This window comes from Vidua macroura, chromosome 2, assembly GCF_024509145.1.
Source record: "Vidua macroura isolate BioBank_ID:100142 chromosome 2, ASM2450914v1, whole genome shotgun sequence".
Taxonomy (NCBI): Eukaryota; Metazoa; Chordata; class Aves; order Passeriformes; family Viduidae; genus Vidua; species Vidua macroura.
The window spans coordinates 68219009-68241180 of record NC_071572.1 but is presented as its reverse complement, the minus strand read 5'-3'; the positions used below and the strand labels follow the sequence as shown (position 1 = coordinate 68241180).

Genomic DNA, 22172 nt, shown 5'->3' with positions numbered 1-22172 from the left:
GTTGCCATGGCCGAGAGCGGCGGGCGACGGGCGGCGGTGCCCGGCGCGGCCGTGGCCCTCACGGGGCAGCGGCCGGGGCCGCTCCGCGGGCAGCGCCTCCCGCAGGTAACGGAGCACGGCGGGGGGAGCGCGGCCCGCTCGCCTCAGCGGCTCGGGGGGCGCTGGCGGCGGGACGCTTCCCTGGGATCCCGCTTCCTTGGGATGGCGGGCACTCAGCACGGCGGGGTCGGGATCACGGATGAGGTTTCCCAGGGCTGTGCGGTTTGCCGGCGGGTGGGAAGTCCGCGCTGGACTCGAGCGAAAGGCGCCGAAGTTGGCATTGTGAAACTCGGCTTCAGGAAGAGGCACGGGAGGTTGGAACGCTGTGGTTTTCCTTAGTCCCTGCCGAGGTTTGGGTAGCTTGGAACAATGGGCCAAGGCTGAATAACTTGGGCAGTGATATTCAGGATCAGGTTAGACAGGGCTGTCAGTAACCTGAGGTGGCTGAAGATCACAGAATCATTAAGATTGGAAAAGACCTCTAAGATCATCGAGTCCAGCCATTAATTCAGCACCACCATATGCACCACCAAACTGTGACCGCAAGTGCCACATCCACAAGGCTTTTAAACACTTCCAGGGATGGTGACTCAACCTCTTTCCTGGGCAGCCTGTTCCAATGCCTGGTCTCCCTTTCAGTGAAGAGATTTTTCCTAATATCCAATCTAAATATCCTATAACAAAACTTGAAGCTATTCCCCCTTATCCTGTCACTTGTTATCTGGGAGGAGAGACCAACCCCCACCTGGCTACATCCTCCTTTGAGATGGTTGTAGAGAGTGACAAGTTCATCCCTGAGCCTCCATTTCTCCATTCTAAACAATCCCATTTCCCTCAGCTACTCCTCTAGACCCTTCAGCAGCAGCTGAATACACACCTTAGAGTCTTTCCTGCATTTAAGGACCCAAAAGTGGACACAGGACTCAAGGCAGCCTCACCAGTGCCGAGTACCGGGGACAATCCCTGCCCTGGTCCTGCTGGCCACACTATTGCTGGTACAGGCCAGGATGTCATTGGCCTTTGTGGCCACCTGAGCACACACTGGCTCATGTTCAGCTGCTGTCAGCCAGCCCCCCCAGGTCCTTTTCTGCCAGGCAGCTTTCCAGCCACTCTTCCCCCAGCCCGTGGTGCTGCCTGGGGTTGTTGTGACCCCAGTGCAGGACTTGGCACTTGACCTTGTTCAACTTCATGCAGTTGGCCTCAGTCCATCAGTCCATCCTGTCCAGACCCTTCTGCAGAGCCTTCCTGCCCTCAAGGAGAGCAACATTCCCATCCAACTTAGTGTTATCAAAGATGTCCCTGCCCATGCCAGGGAGGCTGGACTATATGACCTGTAAAGGTACCTTCTAATGCAAACTCTATGAAGAATAAGGTGTTTTGTTGCTATGCATAAAACTCAACACAAAAAAACTTACCGTTGAGGAGTGCTGCAGGTTTTTAGGGCAAGCAATACAGAGATTTACCCCAAAGCACTGTGTCCTGCACCTGCAATCACCTCACATCATTAAAAATGAATTCTAGGGTGAGGTTCCATTTGTTTTGCTTCCTTGGGCACACTCATGCTCCCAACCTTCAGCCTGCTTCTTGTGGCAAGTAGGAGTGTGTGTCTGCTTCCTCAGGCAGTATCCTGGGCCTCTGGAAGCAGCACAGAGTGAAGGAGTTCAGAAATCTGGACTGTCTGGGGCATGGCTGTTACTTGAGAAAACACAGTGACATGTCAGGACCATTAACATTTCAAAAAGATGAATATGGGACAGGAATTCTCTCAGCCTGGCTATGACAAAAAGCTGGTATGAAATTGTATAGTTGCTGGTTGCTGGGCACAAGCTCAGCAAGTCTCCATCCAGCCCCCAGGGCCTGGATGTTTCTATTCTCTCTGTGTTCTCCAGTCTCTGTTTGGCACTAATTACCAAATGAGTGTTTATTGCCTAATGACTTCTAAGTCCAGTTTATGTGATCAAGCAGTTGTAGAAATGCATTTAAAAAAAAATCTATTCCTTTATAACATCCATGCTTTTGTATTACATTCCCACTGATGTTTGCTCTCTGGAGGAAAAATGTGGATATCAGAAGTGTAAAAATGAATATCCTTAGAAATGTTTTCCTTTCTTTAATTTAAAGAGAGTGGACCGAGCCTCTGAGTATGCTGTCTCTGAAGCTTTTTCCCTTCAAAAGCCAAGGTGTCCACAGAGGCCTTGGGGTCCTGTGACAAGTTTGGAAACTGCAGAACGGCTGCAAGTTCATCCTGAGGCCTGTGAGGAAGGTGAGGTAAAATTCTGCTTGCCACAAGATGCCTAAAATGAATTGTTCTTGATTCAGCTTTGTCGTTCTGACCTGAACAGGCTCTTGCAAAGCTTGAGTTCACAAGAAACAGTTAATACTAAGATATCTTTTATCTAATGGAGAAAGGTACATGAAGGATCAATTGCTGGAGTTCAAGGCAGATCTTAAATGGCATACCTGAGAGAAGGATAAACTCTGTCTCCTGGAGATACCAGGTCAAGACAAGGATAAGAACTGCCCTTGAAGATACACTGTACGGTCAAAACCAAGTTAGTGCACTACAGGAAACCAGGTGGGATCACCTGATGTATTTATGATAGCAGATTAGCTGTGGAAATGGAGTTGTTCTCTGTAAATTTCACATCTATAAATAACTGTGGTTTTGATTCCCATGCAAAATTTTCCTCACTAGTTACCTAAATAAATATTTCTTTTGTAAAGCCTGCAGCTAAAAGTGCTTGCTGAAGTTTGAAAGTAAAGCTGTGGTAGGTTTCAAAAACAAAAAGAAGGGAAATTATCACCCATCAGTGCTCGAAATGTGTCTGCAGTGTAAAAAGCTGAGAGGAGACAGTATTTTAAAAACTGAGTTAACCATTCTTTTAAGAATCAAAAGTCAGCATTACAGAACAAGGTGATGACACATCTTAAGAGCATCCACTTCAATCCAGGAAGTCAGCTTTTTCATTTGTAATCATCAAGGGTTCAGCTAACAGCATAGAATGCACTTACCTGCTTACAGTGCACTGTCTGAATGCATTATACAGCCAATGGCTCCAAAGGAGCTGTCTTTGCTGTGGTGAAAAGCCTTGTCTTTTCCTTTGGTGGAAAGGTTGCTTGCTTTCCTTATGTTCCTTTATTATTTTTGTTTGCCCTTCTCTGCTAGAATTTTCCTTTTTATAGCTACCAGTCCCTCAGAATTGTTCCTAGCTCAACCAAAATTCTTTCACCTGGAATCCATTATTACAATAGTTAATGGTAGTAACTACACAAAGCCCGCTTTGTAAAGAGAAGTGCCAGAAGACTTTTACTCTAGTTACAAGAAGATCACAAACCCCAGTCAAAAAAGTAACCCTTCCCCAAGTGGCAAATTGTTTTCTGCTCTTCTTTCTGTTATCAGATATGTTTCCCTTTTTCTGATCTGTCTGGAGAGATTATGAAAGAGAATAAAAGTGATTTGAAGGACAACAAACATTAGATTTATGTTTTCTTCAAAAAACTCACAATTTTCAAAGAAAGTTTGAAAAAGGCTTTATTGCCTTAGAAACACCAGGGAGCATCTTCACTGTGTGTTAGGAGTGGCTATGAGGAGCAGATGTTTGTTCCTGTCCATTGACTGTGTGTCTTACACTGTGTCATGACTCCTGCTGGAGTGGCTGCTGAGATCCCAGCTCTTTGTCCATCCCCACCACACAGATGGCTGAGAGTGACTCTGCTTCTTGTGGAGCTGCTCCTGATGCCTTGCAGTTTACAGCCCTGTGTCCTGCTTCAGGAGCAGCTTGGCCACTCATGCAGCAAGGCCAGCTGGTTTGTTGAGGCAGCAGAGACATAAGCTGACCTTGCTTTTGAGAAGAAACTCTGAAAAAGGAATTTTTTCTTTTTCCACAGAAAAAAATGGATATGCAAACAGTCCATTGAAGGACTTCATACCCAGTTGTTCATTAGGCATTTGAGCTCACTGAGGAGTACCACATCCATCATGGGTGCCTTCCTGTAGCTGCACCCATGACCCTGAGTTCCAGGTGAAGTTTGCCACCTGACAGATTTGTAATTAGACTCACCAGTTGTTTCTGTGGTACTCGCAAAGGGTTAAACTGTACACATGAAGCAAAACTTTGTCCAAACAGTGGTTCTTTTGAGTTTAGCATATGACAGCCTTGGCTGCGCATGTGGAAACCATCTAAGTGTCTGCAAGTGCAGTGGTAAAACATATGAAAGCTATCGAAAGTATTAATGACCTCATGTGAATTCCATCTCCTTGATAAATGCTAGAAAATAATCACAAGTGATCTAAATGTCTGCAAAATCATAGTAAAAATGATGTGGAGAAGAATTAATTTCTGATATACATGACAGGGAAAAAGTTTGCCATCTTCTCGTTCTTTTACAGATCAAGAAGATACGAACAGAACTATTAGCTTTATTCCATTTTCTGTTGCAGATCAGGTTTCAGTCATTCCTAGCATGTGATATAACTATCCCAGACTATTGCTAGTTTACACTTAGCCATATGGTTTTTTTAAGCAAGTGAAGTCATCAGTCTCTTTCTTCATGGTAGCCCAGGAGCTGCTCAGTAACTGGATGAAGTCCCAACTGCAACTGGAGCTGAGCGATGGAGAAGAGGAAGTTGACTCTGTCCTTCAGGAAGAGCCTTCTGCAGCCCCTGCAAAGTATGAGCACTTTGATGGTGAGAGCACTGCAAAGCAGGTTCTGGTTTCCTCTCTGAGGCTGTGCTGGGGAAGGAGGTCAGGCCTTATGGTTTGTCTGAAAGACTGAAAGGTAACAGTTGTTTTGAGGCCAGGACAGTGGACTCGGTAGAAACAAGATTAAATGTGATGATTTTGTCCCCCAGATCTTTACAGCATCTTGCTGTAGGGCTGCATAAATGTGACTCATAAAACATTCAATGTCTCCCTTTGTAAAAGAGAATTTTTTTTTTCCTTTTGTGAACAGGTATTTTTGAGGCCTGTCAAGTTTGTACAGCCATTTGAGATGCTCAGAGGCAACACAGCAAAAAATGGATGAAATGTTGTTACTGTTCTAGTGTGTTCAATGGGAGACTGATTAAGACTCTTGGGATAAATGTAGTGCAGTCAGTGTGTCCATGTTCATCAGAAATGCATTCACAGTCTGGGGAAGTGATCCCTTTAATTACATTAGGCTTTGTGATCTGAGACAGAAGGGTTTATTCATTTCAGACTAGCCTGAGATAATCTGAATTTCTCATTTCAGACTTGTGCAGCTATCTGGAATGTGAAATGGGAAGTTCCTCTGTCCAGAAATACCTCCAGCATCTTTTGCAGAGTGAAGCTGTGAACTGTGGGATAGTGAAACATCTTAGACTTGAAGAGATCAAGGAAAATAACAAACTTGCAGATCCACGAATAATCATGGAGCTCAGACACAAGCAGGTGAGCAGGCAAGGCAGCTCAGTTAAAAGGAATAAGGTGGAGGATTATAGGATTAGAGTAAATGCTCAGTGATACCTCCCCAGTATTCTCTCAGAGCCTGCAATAATCTCTGACTTGGAAGCAACTAACTAAAGATACTCCTCCACAGTTCAGCTGAAACTTTACTGTATCTCCATGTGCACATCAGCCTTTCAGCAGTAGCTTGCACAGTCAGCTTTCACTAAAACTGTTCAGGTTTTCCCCCTTTCTCTGAAGACTGAGAGGAAGAGCTGTCAGTTCTGAGTTTGCTCCCATTAAGGAATATTGATTTAATTCCACTCTCTCACATTGAGTGTTTTGCTGGTCAAGAGCACAGTCTCTCCAGTCAGTCTTTGCTATGCTATGCTTAATGTGAAAGGTGGATTTTGACCTACCCTGGCAGTCAGTGTACAGTGAACTTCAAATTCTTCAGCCTTTGGTGTTTGCTTTGACCTTTGCCAATTTTCTCCTGCCCAGGTGAAAGAAAACCGAATGAGGCATCAGAAGGCTTTAGAGCTTCAAAGACAAAAAGAATCCCTGAAGAAAGCAATTCTGTCTGAGGCCAGGCTCCAAGCACAGGAGGAGGACAGAAGGAAGGCTCTGCAGGCTAAGAAGGAGGAAGAGGAGATCCAGAGGGAAATAGTGAAGCTGAGAAAGGAAATGGCTGAGAAGAAGTACACCGTGGCAAAAGTTTGGAGAATGTAGGGAAGGGTGTGCGGGGTGTGGAGAGATGAAAACCACTTATAAGGTCCTTTTGTTAAATATAAGAGCAGTGGTGATTCCTAACAAAACAGCTGGTTTTGACTTTGAACTCTCCCAAAACCTTTTAGTTCTCTGTTACCAACATCAGTAGCAGAGTTTTTCATGAGTGGGAAAGTGTGCTAAGAATAGTGTTATCCTCCCCTAAGCCATTACAGTATGTACACTGAATCACAAAGTAGCAGAGTGTTTGCACCACTGTGCAGTCTCTCCATCAACTCTGTGGCTACATCCAGTCTTGTTAGCATCTAATGCCACATGAAAGCCAGTACACAGAAAAAATAAAAGAACAAAATTCTATGTTGAAAGTCTAGTACTTGCAATACTTTCCCTACTATGAGAGAATAAAGAGCATTCTTCGCTGAGAATTCTGCAGAGACATTATTTATTTTCTGCTGAGCTTAGCTTGTCACAAAGATGTCCCTTTTAGGGATGCCATTTATTTACTTAAGCAGCCCTGAGATCTAAATCTTATTATGCAAATGCTTTAATGAAATATTTACTGAAATAATTTACTATTTTCTTCTGCCTTCTATGTTTAGGACATGCATTGGACTGTTTAATCTCTGGGGCCTCAAACCATTGCAGAGGTGGTTTTTCAGAAGGCAGAGTTAAAATAATCAGCAAATTTCTAAGCTGTAGAGGTGGTTCTCTTACAATTGGCCAAAAAGAGAAGGTATTCGATTGTATATCATGATATTAGATCTGTGTGTTTGTTCACTATCCAGGGAGGGGAAGAGACAAGAAAAAACTCAGAAGCTGTCAATGCAGGAGGTGTCTGCTATGTCACCACCCCTGGTCCTGAAGAGAGAAGAGCAAGGAGAGGAGAAACAGAGGAAGACTCAGGAATTGCTGCACAGGATTCACACCAGTAAGCAGAGAGTGAGCATCACCTTTCTTTATCTGAGACTCTGAGCTACCTGCCCTTGGTTACCATTAGCAAACCTGAAGTAAAAAGTCCTGGTTATACAGATTTTTTTACTTTTTCAAAGACTTCCTGATACCAGAAAAGTAGGAAAGCAGGGCCAAAAGTGTCTTACAAGACTGGGAGCAAGAAATCCTGCGGTGCCAACTCCACTGGGCCTGTGCCTCAAGTGTATTCAGTGGGACATTTCACTTAGAATTGTGGAAAAGACATGGCTCTCAAGACAGATGAGACCATAAAGGCTTCTGCAATCAAGAAATAAGGAGATGTACAGAGGAGGAAGTGGAGTGAGATTTATTTTCCCTCAAGGAAGTAAATAAAAGGGGAAAGTGGTAGAAAAAAGGCCTGAAAAGCCCTTATTGTGTGCATGGGAAGAACTTGTAAAGATTGCCTTGTACACTTCAGTTCAGGAAAAGGGAGAGGAAAGAGAAATGCTACAGCCTAGGATGAATTTTCAGCAGTGGCTCTGAGAGTTGATGCATGCCAGCATATCCACAGTAACAGATTCCTCAAGGATCTCTTCCACTGGGTGCAGTAGGATATTCTGTGTTACTGCAACAGCTCTTTCGAGGCAAACAAACGTTAATAATTACTAGTAGGAACCCCTTTATTTCACCTTCATTATTCTGGTATCATGGTCAGCTATGGGTTAAATGTGTATCAAATAGTCACAACTAAAGAGTGATATTTTAGTACTGAATACTTTTTATATTGTCTCAGCAAAGGAAATAAATTTCCTGAGTGCATGTATGAATGCCATCCATCCCATAATGTTTTTAATTAATAGAACAGTCATCATTGTTGATGTCTATATGTCTACATCTAGGGTTTTTTTCAGCAAAAGAATCCTGTAGATTTTATGGTGATTCTCCTCACAGCTAAATCCACCTGCCCATCTGCTGTATTTGGGCTTGGCTGCTATTTATCAGTACACAGCCTCTCTCCAGCACAGTCTAAGCTGTGAAGATAAGCCTGAATGAAACCACAGATCAATTCAGGACTGGCATAATGTAAGAAGACACAGCTTGGCTGAGCTAAGCAATAGTGACATTTTGATTACTTTCCTAAAGCAGAAAGAAACAGCTAATGCATTGACTTTTTTTGTAAGTCTCCATTTGAAGATTTCAGCAAGAGAGGAATGCAATTAACACAAGGCACTATGACAAAAGGCAAACAGCAGAGTCCTCTAAGTTGACCCACTTGGAGGATCAAAATGAACAGTGTCTGCAGTGACAGGGCTAGAATTATGGGGTAGATTAGACAGCAAATTGCTGCTCTGTACAATGTAAATTACTCCCAAAGGCAGCGAGTCTAATTACACAATAGGGGAAAGGTTTGGCTTCTTGCTGGAATAAGGATGAGTTGAGGCCGTGTCATAAATTCACTCTAGGAAGTATCTTGATTTTTGTCTAAGTTAAAAATTCTTTCTTTAAAAAAAAAGCAGCAGTTACTCACAGATGTATTCTTATCTATAGCATCTTAGACATTTTCTAGATTTGAAAATATTTTCCCTGTCTCTAGAAATTGTATGTTCCTCACCCATTTCATTCCTTTATACTTGGTGAACTAAGTGCATTTCACTCCAAAGCATAGAGCCCCTTGATGTGATGTCTCTTTCTAGACCTTTCCCGCTCTTTGTAGAAGACCTGCTCATACTCTGCAGTACTTTTTTTTTAATCCTCAAGATAATTGTTGAAAATTAGGATTATAAAAAGATTCCAGAGGAAAGGAAGGCCAGAATAGGCAAAGGGCAGAGGGGATCAGTATTTGTGTGACAGGCTGTATCTTGCTCATTGGGTTTTTGAAACTCTCCCATGCAGTGCTTGCAGCGACATTTCTCTGCTTGGCTGAAAGTCATTCTGGAGCACAGAATTAAAATGGGAAAAGCCAGAGCCCTTGCTGACTGGAGATGCCAACTGAAGGCTCTACGAGCGTGGAGAAACTATACTTGGGCCCAGAAAGTAGAGCAGGAGACAAAGCAATTGGAAGTTCATCTCCAAGATCAAAACAGGTAGTGACCCTTTACTGTGGAATTCCTCCTATGCAGCCGTACTTGGGCAGAGCGGTGATCAGGGACTGTAAAAGGAGCTTGTCAGTTATCCAGCAGGAGGGAAACAGCAGCTTTTTGAGAAATTGCTACACTGCCTGCAGTCTGCCAGAGGCATTGTGGCACAGATGAAAAGGAGGACAGATATAAACAAGAGCTTTAGCACTTTCCAACAAGCCTGTGTCTCAGTCTCTGTAGGCATCTTTCCTAGAAAACTCACCCTGGCTCACTCTGAACTCCAGAGAATATTGAGTTGCCAAATTTATTCCTGATTAATATATTTGCTGTTTCAGTAGATGTATAGCAGAGATCATTTTGGCCAGTGCCTTTCATTAAGGAGGCTGTTGGATGAATTCCGTATCATCCAGAGAAGATACTTCCCTTCGCAGGTGTCTGGCAGGCTGCAGTGGTGAGACACTGTCACTTCCCCATATGCAGCTGGCCAGGGAATATGATATCTCTTTTGCAGCAGTCCTGCATCCCAGAGATGCCACAGGAAATTGCAAAGTGTGAACTAGTGAAACTTAAATCAGAATAGCAGGCATGCTTTCTGCCCTCCCACTCCTCCTTGGAGGAGCACTGTACAACTTCAGAGGGCCTTCAGAGTTAAGCAGCAAAAAGACTCAGAAAGTGATGTGGCTTTGTGCCTGGGCAGAAGCCTCACTTCTGCCATAACACAAATGCTTTCTCATTCAGGAAAACCCAACTGGCTGTGGAGCACAACCAGCAACGCCTCCTGCGCTGCTGCTTTCTGGCCTGGCAGCGCTGGAGCCGAGCAGAGACGGAAAAGCAAGAGCTGCAGATGAAGAGGGAGCAGACAAAGAGAAAGATGCAACAGCTGCTGGAGGCTGTATCACTGGGGAGAGGTGGGAACAGGCCACTGGAGGTTAACAAGCTTGGGACAGCAGAAGTAAACCATCATCAAGATTTAGAGCAAGACAAGGTAAATCCTTCTCATGTAGTTTTGTTTATTGGCATATCAGTATTCTCAGAAAGTACTTACTTTATGCAGTCTGAAATAAAGAGTACATTGTCCCAGAGGAAAGCTTCTTTCCCAGGATTACCTCCAAATACCTGTCTGCAACTGTTCAGGAGAGAAGTCTCAAAATCAGAGGCAAATGTGAAGGACAATGGATGAGTTTTAAAAATAATCTCTAGTGCTGACAAATAACAACCCTTCATATACTCTGAGTAGTTGCAATGAGCATCCCACCTCCAGATCACTTTTACTGAGAGATTAGTTACATCTTTGATGCCAGCTTAGACTTAAAAAGAATAACTTGACTGCATGACAAGAGATATTTTTCATGCCAGTGCAGCTTTCCTGCTTTTAACTATGGGAGGAAAAAAGGTTGTCACTGGCTGTTTCAGGATAATGCACATCACAGGGAAGTAAAAGAGGAGAATCAGAGGTTGCTTCCTTAAATTGTCTTTTGTCAGGTTAGATCCCTGTTGCTATTGGACACGAAATGAGTACACAGAAGCTTGGTAAGTTCAAAGGAGAAAAAGAGAAGGTTTTATTCAAACATCTTGCATTTATAGAATTCGAAAGGTGACCGTGGATTGGAGGATGGAATTACTACCTCTCCAACCACAGTGATCCAAAGATCAATCAATCATTTCTCTCCACCCATATAGAAATATGCAAACTATTCTATTTATACATGAAATTGTGTGGGAACTCTGACTCTCAAATATGTAAACATTATCAGAAGGCTAAAGAAGTTTTATGAGAACTTTAATACTTTCAAAAGAACTATAAAAGAAAACAATTTTTTAAATCAGTGCAACAGATCCCCACCTTTCCTTCTGTCTATAAAACTGGTACCACATCAGTGATCTAATGTCAGTATCAGAGCTCACACACAGGCCCGTATTTTTCTTCTGCTGCACTGGTAAAAATTGTGCTCAAGAAATGGGACTGAATTTAGGATTTGACCTAGGAATCAGAAAGCAGACTGTATAGCTCATGCCTCTTCAGTGAATGACCATGTGTCAGAAAGGTGCAGCCGCATTCTCCACTCTGCACCTGTTTTGTCGTAACATTTATCAAAGCTGGAAAAGAGGCATGAGGAAGCAGGACCTTGAAGATTTCTCTTCCATTTAAAAGGGGACTGTTCAGTAGATCAGCTGTGTAGATCACTTCAACAACTGTTTTTAATTTTATTCTCCATCTGAGCTCTGAGCAGGGACAACACAGTCCAAAAGGGAGAGTGCTAATCCCAAGAAATGAGCTATCCCTAAGATGTGCTCCCTAACAAAATAGTCAGGATGTATTCCTGCCAAAGCTCTTGCCAAATCAGGGTTTCTTCCTCCTGGTGAAATGGCACACAGCTTCCTAAGAGTTCTTTTCCACATCCTCCACTTTGTGCATAATGGGGCCCCTCTGGCCTGACTGAATAAGGATTGCATAGCTGATATTACCCTACTTCTCAGGCATCTCACTAAATTTGCATTAAAAAAAAACCACTGTGCAGGAAGGGCAGAAGAGTGCTTGGTTTTAATCAATGCCAAATTTTTCTAATTTCTTTTGTTTTTCCCCAGCCAACTGAAACTTGCCTCATACAGAAAGAGCCTGATCAGACCAGAGACCAGTCTTGTTGGGATATTGTTCACACATCTCCTTTCTGCAGCAACCCCAAATTTGCCTGGGAGATTACAATTAAACATGCAGCCCTGAGTGCCCAGAACCAGACTATGTACAGGAATCAAATAGCCACGGTCCTCCAGCAGTTTCAGGCACTCAGTCCAAAGACATCTCCTGCTTATGGTAGTCGTTTTGAGCACCGTCATGCCTTCCAGCAACATGTGATTGAGGAGCAGAGGCAGCAGCTTCAGAAACAGCAAGAGCTGATCCTTAAACTGCAGGAAAATCAGAAGCTGAGCAGAGATAAAGAAGAGGCAGCACAAGCTATGGCTGTGACCCAGATGTTTCACTGTTCTGTTTCTCAAACCAGGGAGAAAAAAGAATCCAGATGCAAGAATACAACCCCTTTGAGGTATATGCCCTCCATAAAGCAGGGTCAGTTAGTCATCATGTCTCATTCCCACTCAAGTTGAGCCAGAATTTGCCAGGCACATTTCAGTCATGCTAGTGCTGTCTGCTGTTCCTCTCAGCTGTGACTTAGCCTCAAAGGAAGTATCAGACTGGCTGCATTCTCTCTCTTCTCCCTCCCTGCACTGGCTCAACTTCAGGTCATCCATGCAGGATCCACTTAAAACAGCAATACCAGTGTCACCTATAGTAGCAGCAGGGATCTATTTAGTTATGAAAAAAAAAAAAAAAAAGAGCATCCGTTATTTCAGACCATGCAGGAGCCCTAGAACTCAGTTCCTTTGCAAGGGTGCATCATCAGTCCCATAGCAAGCAAAAGAAAGGTGTATCAGGGATAATGCAGTACAGTGGAGAACAGAAACTACAAGGCCTTAAGTGATAGGTGTGAAGACATAGTTTGACCACATTCACTGAAGAACTTGCTTACTCTTTTTCTTTCACAGCCCACCCGATTCTCCTGGGCCAGAAAACACAAGGACAGCAATGCAAGGCAGGAGGCCTTCCAGGCGGCTGATGTCACCTCATCCCATACTGAAAGGTATTGTTCTAGACAGCAAACACCATTCCAGACTGCTTTTCTCAAACTCGAGTTTGTATGGAAACGTCTGTCTTTGCCTCAACTTTGCTAGTTGATGATATTGTGCAAGTAAAATTCTGCACTTTCTTTCCCAGTCTGACGAGTGCTTTGAGAGGAGAGGGTGAGCTGTTTTCTTGTCCGAGTCAGGCATCTGTGAAACCTGGGACACTGCAGGCCCCTCAGGTCCACACTTAGTACACTGTTGTGGCAGTTGTTGCAACACCTGTGGTTGTCTCTGTTGTGACAAGACTCAGAGAAGCTGTACAGGGTTTTTTTGCCATCAGTCTCATTCCCTTTGTTATGCATCCAAGAACACTTAAACTAGCCAGTCATTTTCATCCAACTTTGACAGAGGTGTTGAGATTTCAGAGGGAATTTAGTGCCTAGCCAAGGTTTTGTGAGACAACAATAGCCAGGCTGGGGAAGGAACTCCAGATCCCTGCTGTAAGATAGCTCCCCTTCTGTGCCCACACTGGCACACAATAAACATGAAACATAGCCTTTTCATCAGTAAAGTAGAATCAGGGTTCTGTTATATCCCTAGGTCAAGTTCTTCTGTATCAATGCAGGGTAGTGACAGTCTGCATGAAAGGTTGTCTGTAATATAATCATTGTGATGTTTCAATAGTTTTGGGATCAGCAGACCTCTTTGGCCATGACACTTGGGCATTAATAGTTGTCTTTCACTACCTGTGTTTATCTCCAATGCTACCTAGTCCAAGCCATCATTCACCCTGATTTACCTGGACTCTGTACACCTTAGAGACAGCAAACATATTTTTCAGAGCTTTCAAGTAGTAGTGTTTAAAGATCAAAAAAAAAATTCAGTGAAGAAGGTATCATTGAATGGTTTTCCCTTAGCTCCCAGAGAATCCTGGGACAGCTGAGAGGAGAAGAGAATCTGAGGAAACATACTGTGGTCAAAACACTTCAATGCCTCCCAGTTATTGATTGCTCCAGCCTGTGCTTTGTTTTCAACTGCAGAGGAAGCAAGCACAAGTTCCCAACTCCTCTGCATGTTCTTTGTGTAACACCTTTGCTGATGGCCAGCAAGATCACTCCATTGCAATTTATCTTCCAAAAGAAGAATTAAGCAGTATTTTCTTACTAGTGGGACCAAGTACCTGTATGTCCATGTGACAGTGATGCTGTCATGAAATTGCTTTTAAATAAGCAGTTAGAGCTTACTGGAGACCTCAGAGCAATTGCTGCTAAATCATGTGCCCTGAGACTCAGCCCTCAGTCAGGCAAGGCAGGGAGGGACAAACCCTCTGAACACAGTTCTTTCATAACTGAGCCTCATGGTTGTAACTGTCAACCAAGGAAGGTGGAGAGAATGTAATTGCCATGGTCCTGAGTCATCTCACAAACGTTTATAGGTTCCTTGTTCATGACACTGCCAGCTGCAAGGGGCAGCAGGAAGCAAGTCCCTTTGTGCTGGCATTGCCAGGGCAGTGGGGGCTTGGCTTAGAGTGATGCATCCTTGTTCACCAAACTTCTGCCATTACACCACAGCTCATTTGCACTAAGCCTTATGTCCTTTGTTTCTGCAGGGATGGAGGAGAGAGCGATTCAGCGGGCAGAACAGAAGAAGAAATTAGAAGAAGCCAAACAACGAAAAGCAGAGGAAAAATTGGTAAGGGAAGCAGAAAATGAAATAAAGTGTCTTTCACATCATTCCAGTTACAAGAAATGCTGATTTAAACCCGGAGTCAGGGACTGAGAAAAGGCCCTTTATCCAAAGCAGGACTATGACTTGTAAGAAAGCAAATATCCATCACATATCAGAAGTAGTTACTGCTGTTTTTGCAGCACCACCCCTCCTGTATCATACACAGACACTTCATCTTGAAGTTGCAGTTCTAGAAGCAGCCTCCCTTACCACCCCCCAACACTTTTTTCACACGTACCCCATGACTGTAGCTTGTCTTTGCTGAGAATGGTAAGGGTAGAAGTGCACACAGCGATCCACTTGATGGGACCTGGCAGTGGTGGGGTCCCCCTCTCTGCCTTTCCTCTCTGGTCACATGCAGCTTGATGACATGCAGTCTCACCTAGTAAAAATCTGCATATTTCTGGCAAATCTCTGCTGAAGAGGGAAGATACTGACAATGTTTATATAGTTAATATACAAATTCTGTGATACACATCCAACAGAGGAGCCTTCTTCAAGTCAGGGTATTAAACTGTTACTGAAAATATTGCTAGTAAATTGCATTAGGATTAGAAAGTGCGATCTTCAGTGTCTGGGGAAAGAAATGTTTGGGTACCTGTAATGCTGCTTTGCATGTGGAAATGAAACTTGAGAGCAGAGCTTAGGGATTCAGAACTGACTTCAGTAATCAAGTTCTCAATAAATTACTTGGTGTATGGTTTACAATTTTTTTAGAGGAAGAGTGGACAAATACTAGGGCAAAGATATGCATGTACATAGAAAAATAATAAGATAGATATAAATATAGATATAGATATAGATATAGATATAGATATAGATATAGATATAGATATAGATATAGATATAGATAGTAAAAAGTCCCTCCTCCCTGTCCCTTCCACAGTTCACTCTTGAGCACAGATTCTGTCTAGTATGTGAAGCTTCACGTGCTGAAGTTTCAGGTGCTGGTCAATATTAGAGGAATACTAGAAAAGTTTAAAGATCTGTGTTCATGGAAAATGTCACATGAAACAAATTGAATTTCACCTTTCTCCAATTCAAGGCCCAGCTGAAGGCTGAAGAGGAAGCACGACAGAGGAAGGAAGCCGAGGAAAAGGAAGCACAGCAGGAAAAACGCCGGGAGGAGAGAAGGCAGCAGAAGCTGGTGACCAAATGCCTCACTGTTTCTTCCCCTTTAGCAGGAATAGGGAAGAGGATCCATTACCCACTGGTACTCAGTCAGCAGCCAGAGTAATGTGAATTGAAGGTCGTCATTGGAAAAGCAGAGTTCCACAGCACAGTACAGACTCACAGAATGCCCCATTTCTGGCAGTGTGAGGGGAAGGTCTGTGTCCCAAATGTGCTATGAAGTATATACTGGCTGTCTCCTCAGCAGGACTAGAGGTCCCAGCTGCTGGACATTCTCTGCTGAAATACAGCCACATAAGCCCCTCACAGTGGCAGCATGTTCAGTCTACTCTCAGATTCCTTCCACTCTTGTCACTGCTCCAGTGTATGCAGTGATATCAGTCACAAACACATAATTCAAAAGTAAACGAGCCTGACAGTTATATCAAGGGCACCTTTTCCTCTTGGAGCTAACCTAGGAATAGCTGCACTTCATTATTGTAACTTGGAAATGAGTTGTCCTAATAACCCAAATAGCGCATTTGAAATCCTACAGGAATTCAACCTACAGCTACTATTCTACTTGGATTGACTGTTTAGAACATTTGACCTTCATTCCTGAGTGTCAGTCAAAAGTAGTGTTACACAGTTATGAAATACCTACATCCCTCTCCTTCTGTTTAGGCTAGATTAAGTGGTAGGGTCCATGCATAAACTCAGTCATTTTTGGACATGTTTTGGACATCAAAGAAGGTTCCTGCTACATCAAGTGCTTGTGGTAGCCACAGGTGACATCTGTTACAGTAACTCCAAACAGCAGGGCTGATACACAGCCCTAGGGAGTGTCCAGGAATACCATCATCTCCCAGGAGAAGACACATGCTTTAGGACACAAGTTCTACTGCATGGGGTCATGTCTGGTCTGTAGTGCTAAAGACGATGCAGATCCCTATTTCCTGTCAGGTCAGAACCACCAGCTCCAATATTGCCATTGCTTAATGTCCTCTTCATCCTGAGGGAATTAAAACTACTGCTTTTTGTATTGCAGAAAGAACTGGAGAAGCAGAGGAGGCTGGAGAAAGAGCAACAGCTTCAGAAAATGGCTAGAGATCACTATGAGAAGGTCCTTCTCAGAAAGCTGGGTATAGTGCCATGGAAAAGGCTGAGGGAGGAAGCCAAGGAAAACCTAGTGGTAAGTGCTGAGGGTAAATTAAATGACTGGTGCCATAGGAGGAAGGGAAAAAGTAGATGAAGCACTTACAAGAAGCCTTAATAGGCTTTTAGGCCAGGTAGAGATGGAAAAAGCAAAATTCTCCCTGCATACCCTGCCTTATATTGGTTCTTTAAATCAGCCCATCTGACAATAATAATGAAAAGCCATTAAAAATCTGCAGGGATAGCATCCTCATTTATAGCTGATTAAACAGGATTAAACATAAAAAAAAAAGTCATATGACATGTGCCTGTCAGTTTTCTTACTCCACAGCAAAGCTTATCAGTGAGATACCACCAAGAAACTTTAGCTGCAGGAGTTAACCCCAGCCTATCATCGGGGATTTCACTCTTTATGAAGTTGCTGGTACAGAGTTGGCCACTGCTAGTGGCAGGACACTACAGGTGATAATCCAACCATCTGTTCTATCCTGGCCCTATTCTGAGTGCAGAGCAGGGAGTGGCACCTTCCGAGACCTCAACACAGGAGCATTGCTAAAGAAATATTTCTGCACATGGCTGAGTCAGCATCCCTTATCAGGGAGAGACTGATAACAGCTGTATCCTGAAGATCCAGCCAGAGCCCAGGGCTAAGTTGGAAAGCTTCCATTTAAGTCACTGTAACTGGAGCAACTCACAGTACTTGACCAAATGCACACAGGCCTCCAGCTGGGAAGAAGTAGATGGATACAAGCTGTTCCATATGTCCACCCCGCTGGTCAGCATTATGGACAGGCTTGGACTAAGCTGTTACAGGCCATGCCTCTGCCCCATTCACAATCAGTTAAACTGAGCATCTCATTCAAAAGGGTATTCTCTAGAAGTGATGCAGCAGGGGCCTGGTAGAGAGACTGGTCTTGTTCCTTACACTGACCCCTCTTTGTGGGATCCTCTTAAGTTATTCCAGCTGTCAGAAATCTGGATTTGGGTGGCCCCAAAAAGCTGAGATTATTTTTTAGTGCACCCAATTTTCTGTGGCTTTATACTTAAGTAGTCATCAGTTCAGGTAACCAGCTGCTGTCTCTACTCAGGTGGCCGAAAGGCACCACAGCTTGGGTCTGCAGAGGAAATGCCTGATGACTTGGCTGCAGGACACACAGCAGAGTCTCAGGGAGAAGATGTCTCGGGCTGAGGACTTCTATTCCCATATGTTACTGAGATGGGGCTTCAGGAACTGGCTAAAGGTTGGCCTGCACCACAGTGGAGAAATGATATCAAGAGAGCTGGCTGCTGCCACACTTTCCCGTAACCACAGTGCCAATTCACTCACCTGTAGCACAACCTTTGCCAAGTTATGCTATCTCCCCATTCCAGCAACATTATTCCCTTTTTCAAAGACCGTCTCTCAGCTTCTCACTCTCCATCACTCTTCCACAGAGAATTTTCTCTTACACACTGCTCCTCTACCATCTACTGTCTCACCCTGCTGATTTTCCTCCACTCCTGTGCCCACCACCCTTCACTGCCACAGTCTCAGCACTGTTTTATTTATTGGGCCAGAGACTGGGAGAGAAAAGAAGAAAAAAAGCCAATCTCACCTGTTTCTTTGTCCTCCTCCCCAGTACAAGGATTATCTCTCTGCTCAGGAGGAGAGAGCGAGTACCTTCCACACAGTCTGCCTCACGAGGAAGTACTTCTGGGCATGGTTTGATCATATCATGGAAGAAAAAAGGGCCTTATGGGAGAGGCTGAAGATTGCTGCTGAACACAGTAACAAGTGAGTGTATACCCTTACTAGCAGTTCTTTTTACTTTAGTTTAATATACCCTGTAGATTATTTTAGGGGCTACTTTTGACAGGTCAGCTTGTCCCCAGGAACACATGGAACAAGTTCTATATTGCTGGTGTTTTCCTTCTGTGATATGCACAGACAGCATCAGCAGAGGTTTATGCTAAGTTTCCATGCAACCTGGAAAAGAAAGTGTAATGACACCCTTCACAGGACTTCTAAATCTGAAAAAAAGAATACAGTGAAAGCCTAAGTAAGGATAAGAAGCTGAAACTTTCTAAGCTGATTAGCAGATCTGGTCATGCAGCTTTTGCTAAAAGCTGCCTTAGGAAAATCTTTAAGCACAATTACAGCAAGCCAAATGATTGTGTAGGAATTACATAGTACTTTTTTGTCCACAGCAGATGATTTAGTTCACAAATCCAAAGTTGATCAACTAGAAATCCTACTTAAGGAGTCTTTACATTTATGCCATCACCAGCCTGACTTGGCAGCAAAAACTAGAGCGGTCAGTTCTACCAATCATGACTGGAGCTGGACACACCCAATCCACTCCTTGTCCCATAAAATGCATTCTAGCAGGAAGTATTCTCAAAGTTCAGCAGAAAACAGAAGCCTGTTCACCTGCCTCATCATGGAAGCATGGTAGTTGCATGCAGTCATGAATAGGCTGTGCCTGTGCACAGCCCCAACAGGATCTGCAGCACCTTAGAAGAAGAATGAAATTAAATTTACCTCTTATATGGTAAAGCAAACCTGTTCTAGCTTGCTGTGTCAGTAAGGTCTGAATAGTGCACAGTTTAACATTAACGAGCCAGCAAACTGGAGGAACAAAGGGAAAGTCAGACCCAGGAAGAGACTGGATATTAGGAGCGTAATCACCTGACATTCTTCTTTATCTCTTTCTTGACTTGCAAAAGGCAGTTCAGACCTTGCCATAACAAACTCTTCTTTAGACAGGACTGTGGTTCCCTATTGTCTGTATGGGAACGCAAGGCAAGGGCACCTTTCATGGAGTGATTAAAATCAGGTAAGAATTGGAACCCAGCTGCCTGCACTCTCAAGGAGTTGGTTTGGACCAAATGAGCCTGCATTTTTCGTAAAGAAACTTCTTTCAGAGGCCCCGTTTATTCTTCAGAAAACCTCTTTCATCTTTGGAGTGCTAAGCAAACAGCAGCTAATGAATCCTGTCAGAGAGAAGAGCTGAATTCTTGGTGGGGAGGGATAGAAAAGGGCAGTATGTTATTTTTCCCCAGCATGATTGACATTTCAATGAAATGGTCTGCACATAGATGCTTAACATGTGACAGCCCTGACTAACAGCAGAAAGGACAAATCTTCAAGATGTGAATTCCCCTTTCAAACAGAAGTTCTCTTTTGATTGCCTGTTATGTCATGTACGCATCTGCATGTTGTCACTTTGTTCCTTGTGTCCCTAATTTCTTTCAGGAGACTTATACTGAACATATTCAAGGCATGGAGGCAGTACCCATTACTGATGAAAAAGGAAAGGGAAAGAGAAGAAAGAAGAAACCAGCTACGCAGGAGAGTAGCTGAAATTCTCCCCAACTTCCAAACATGACAGAAGAGAGATGAGATGGGAAGGAGACAAAAAGACCAGTTCAGTTCAGTGCTATCTCCCTGCTGACTGAAACAAGTCCAGGGGGAAGGCTTACAAAGTGCAGAGGGTCTTAGAGCCAAAGGGAGCTCCCTGTGGTCACTGTTGTTGTAAACGAAGCAGAGATGGAAGCTTATCTGACAGTTTCATGTTGCACTTCATGGACTTACTCCTTTTAAGCCTCTGTAGGGGTGTCTTGGCTGGTGGCTATGAAGCCCAGATAACCAAAGCCTAGCATAACCTTGACCTCAAAGACACCCTATTTCCACATGCAGAGCTAGCTGCAGCAATGACATGAATCCTCCTCCATCCAAAGAAGCACAGAACTGAACTGCACCTCTTTTTACCTAAGCAGTAACCTGGTGCTTTTCTGTTGGCAGTACTCTGTAGGGTGACAGCTTGTCCAGAGGGCAGACAGACCTGACTGTCAGCTGACCCCTAACTACTGCTGTGAACTTGGCCACCCAGAGCACAGTTTCTAGCTAACTCTGCCAGGAAAGTTTGGATGGGAGGGGGAAAGGGAAGAGTTTTTTATGCAAACCATATTTGCTAATGATCCAGATCACATCACTGCATACTGGAAAGTCTAAAACCTGTGATTCTTTTGCAACAGGCTGCCTTGTTTGCAGCACTGGCCAGTTCACAAGCACAGTGCTTTGATTTTGGTGCCAAGCAGTGATTCCGTTTATGAGCCTCAATTGTCATTTAAACACTTCCCAAGCTGTTTAATATTTCAGGGTGTATTGTGTAAGTCTGTCTGGGCTGTTTCACTTGATCCAGTACTTCAAAGAAAAAAAGACAAAACTCCAAGATAAAGGCAGATTGTAGCTTTTACAGAAGCTAAAGCTGATGTGATTAAAACAAAAGTTTCGTACTACTGTTTAACCTTAACCTGCAGCATAATGCAGACAGGGTAATGCCATTCAGGTACGCTATGTCTTAGTAGCAACATAAGGCAGGAAGCTGGAATAATTTCCCTCTCACAGCAAGATAGGCAAAGCTCTCCAAAAGCATTTGGAAGTACAGGAAATACTTGAGTAACACCAGAAAGACAACAGTTTACTGTTATCTTGTGACAGATCATTAGTAATACCCATATATGCACTGAAAGTTTCCAATAAACCCAAATCTGAAATTAATACAACTGAGCTGTTGGTGCAGATTGTGTCAAGCCAACTGAATGGCACTGGACAGAAGGCCAGAGCCATGGACCTAAACCAGCATTAAGTGCTGCAGATGAAGTGGCATAGGACAGGGTGGGTGCCCAACACAGCAGCACACTGCAGAGCTTTAGCATCAGGAATTTGTCCATGTGGGCACAGGGATGTGGCCAGAAAAAGGACCCTGCCCACAAAGCCAGGCTGTCGGTGCAGGTCTGAAAACAGCTGTCACTCCCAGGTACCTCCCACAGCCATCCTCTGCAACAGCCGAACATTCCCCGTCTCCCACAGGCGCAGTGCAGGCCTGACCAGCAGCAGGTCAGATGAGCACGTTCTCCAAGCGCAGGGAGCTGAAGGTGCCTGTGTGGAGTGTGGGCGAGCTCAGACCATCTGGCTGCATTAAGAGGCAGATTGTGAGAGGAAGCACAAGCTGGGAGAGGCTGGATAACACATGTTGCGGGGAAGAGCAGGGAGCATTTTTTTGCAGAGGACTGAGCCAAACAGGCAGAGAGGAGTAGAGCTGGGGCTGAGCTCCCAAAGTAATGCCCCAGTGCAGCCAGCAACCACACTTGGTGCTAACAGCAATCCACTTGTTCTTAGGACATTCTTTCCCATTGGACGTCTCTGCCATGTAGTGCCCAACAAGCTCCTGGAACTCCTGAACCAGCCTTATACTCTCATTTTTCTGCTGGAATTTTCTTCCCTACTGGGGCTTGACAATGAACACAGCAAAGAAGGCCTCTGGCCTACCCTCCACCTGGATTTACAGTGTAAGGGCAATACTGACCCAGAGGACAAAAGGCAAGAGAGAGAAAGCATCTCCATCTGGAGAGAAGGCAG

General features: G+C 44.0%; 1 protein-coding gene across 6 annotated transcripts; it reads left to right on the top strand.

Annotated features, from left to right (window-relative positions):
- Positions 1 to 6: 6 nt before the first annotated feature.
- On the top strand, positions 7 to 21316 carry CCDC191 (coiled-coil domain containing 191). 6 transcript variants are annotated; one of them, XM_053969749.1, is made up of 16 exons: positions 7 to 105; positions 2161 to 2302; positions 4598 to 4726; positions 5272 to 5450; positions 5946 to 6169; positions 6956 to 7109; positions 8973 to 9163; positions 9896 to 10142; positions 11744 to 12198; positions 12698 to 12792; positions 14385 to 14467; positions 15549 to 15650; positions 16662 to 16805; positions 17857 to 18009; positions 18388 to 18542; positions 20004 to 21316. In XM_053969749.1, the coding sequence occupies exons 1-16, from the start codon at positions 7 to 9 to the stop codon at positions 20134 to 20136; spliced, it is 2685 nt and encodes an 894-aa protein (XP_053825724.1). In that variant the 3' UTR covers positions 20137 to 21316. The 6 variants fall into 6 exon arrangements, with proteins under 6 accessions (XP_053825724.1, XP_053825727.1, XP_053825730.1 ...); XM_053969752.1 differs by lacking the exon at positions 7 to 105 and having other exon boundaries at positions 2211 to 2302; positions 4598 to 4709; XM_053969755.1 differs by lacking the exon at positions 7 to 105 and having other exon boundaries at positions 2214 to 2302; positions 4603 to 4709.
- Positions 21317 to 22172: the final 856 nt, after the last annotated feature.

What these genes read in the sequence shown, in the direction of transcription:
- CCDC191 (XM_053969749.1), top strand. Translation starts at nt 7, where the DNA reads ATGGCCGAGAGCGGCGGGCGACGGGCGGCGGTGCCCGGCGCGGCCGTG. An exon ending in GCGGGCAGCGCCTCCCGCAG is followed by an intron (nt 106 to 2,160) that starts GTAACGGAGCAC and finishes TTTAATTTAAAG; the next exon opens with AGAGTGGACCGAGCCTCTGA. An exon ending in TGGAGCTCAGACACAAGCAG is followed by an intron (nt 5,451 to 5,945) that starts GTGAGCAGGCAA and finishes TCTCCTGCCCAG; the next exon opens with GTGAAAGAAAACCGAATGAG.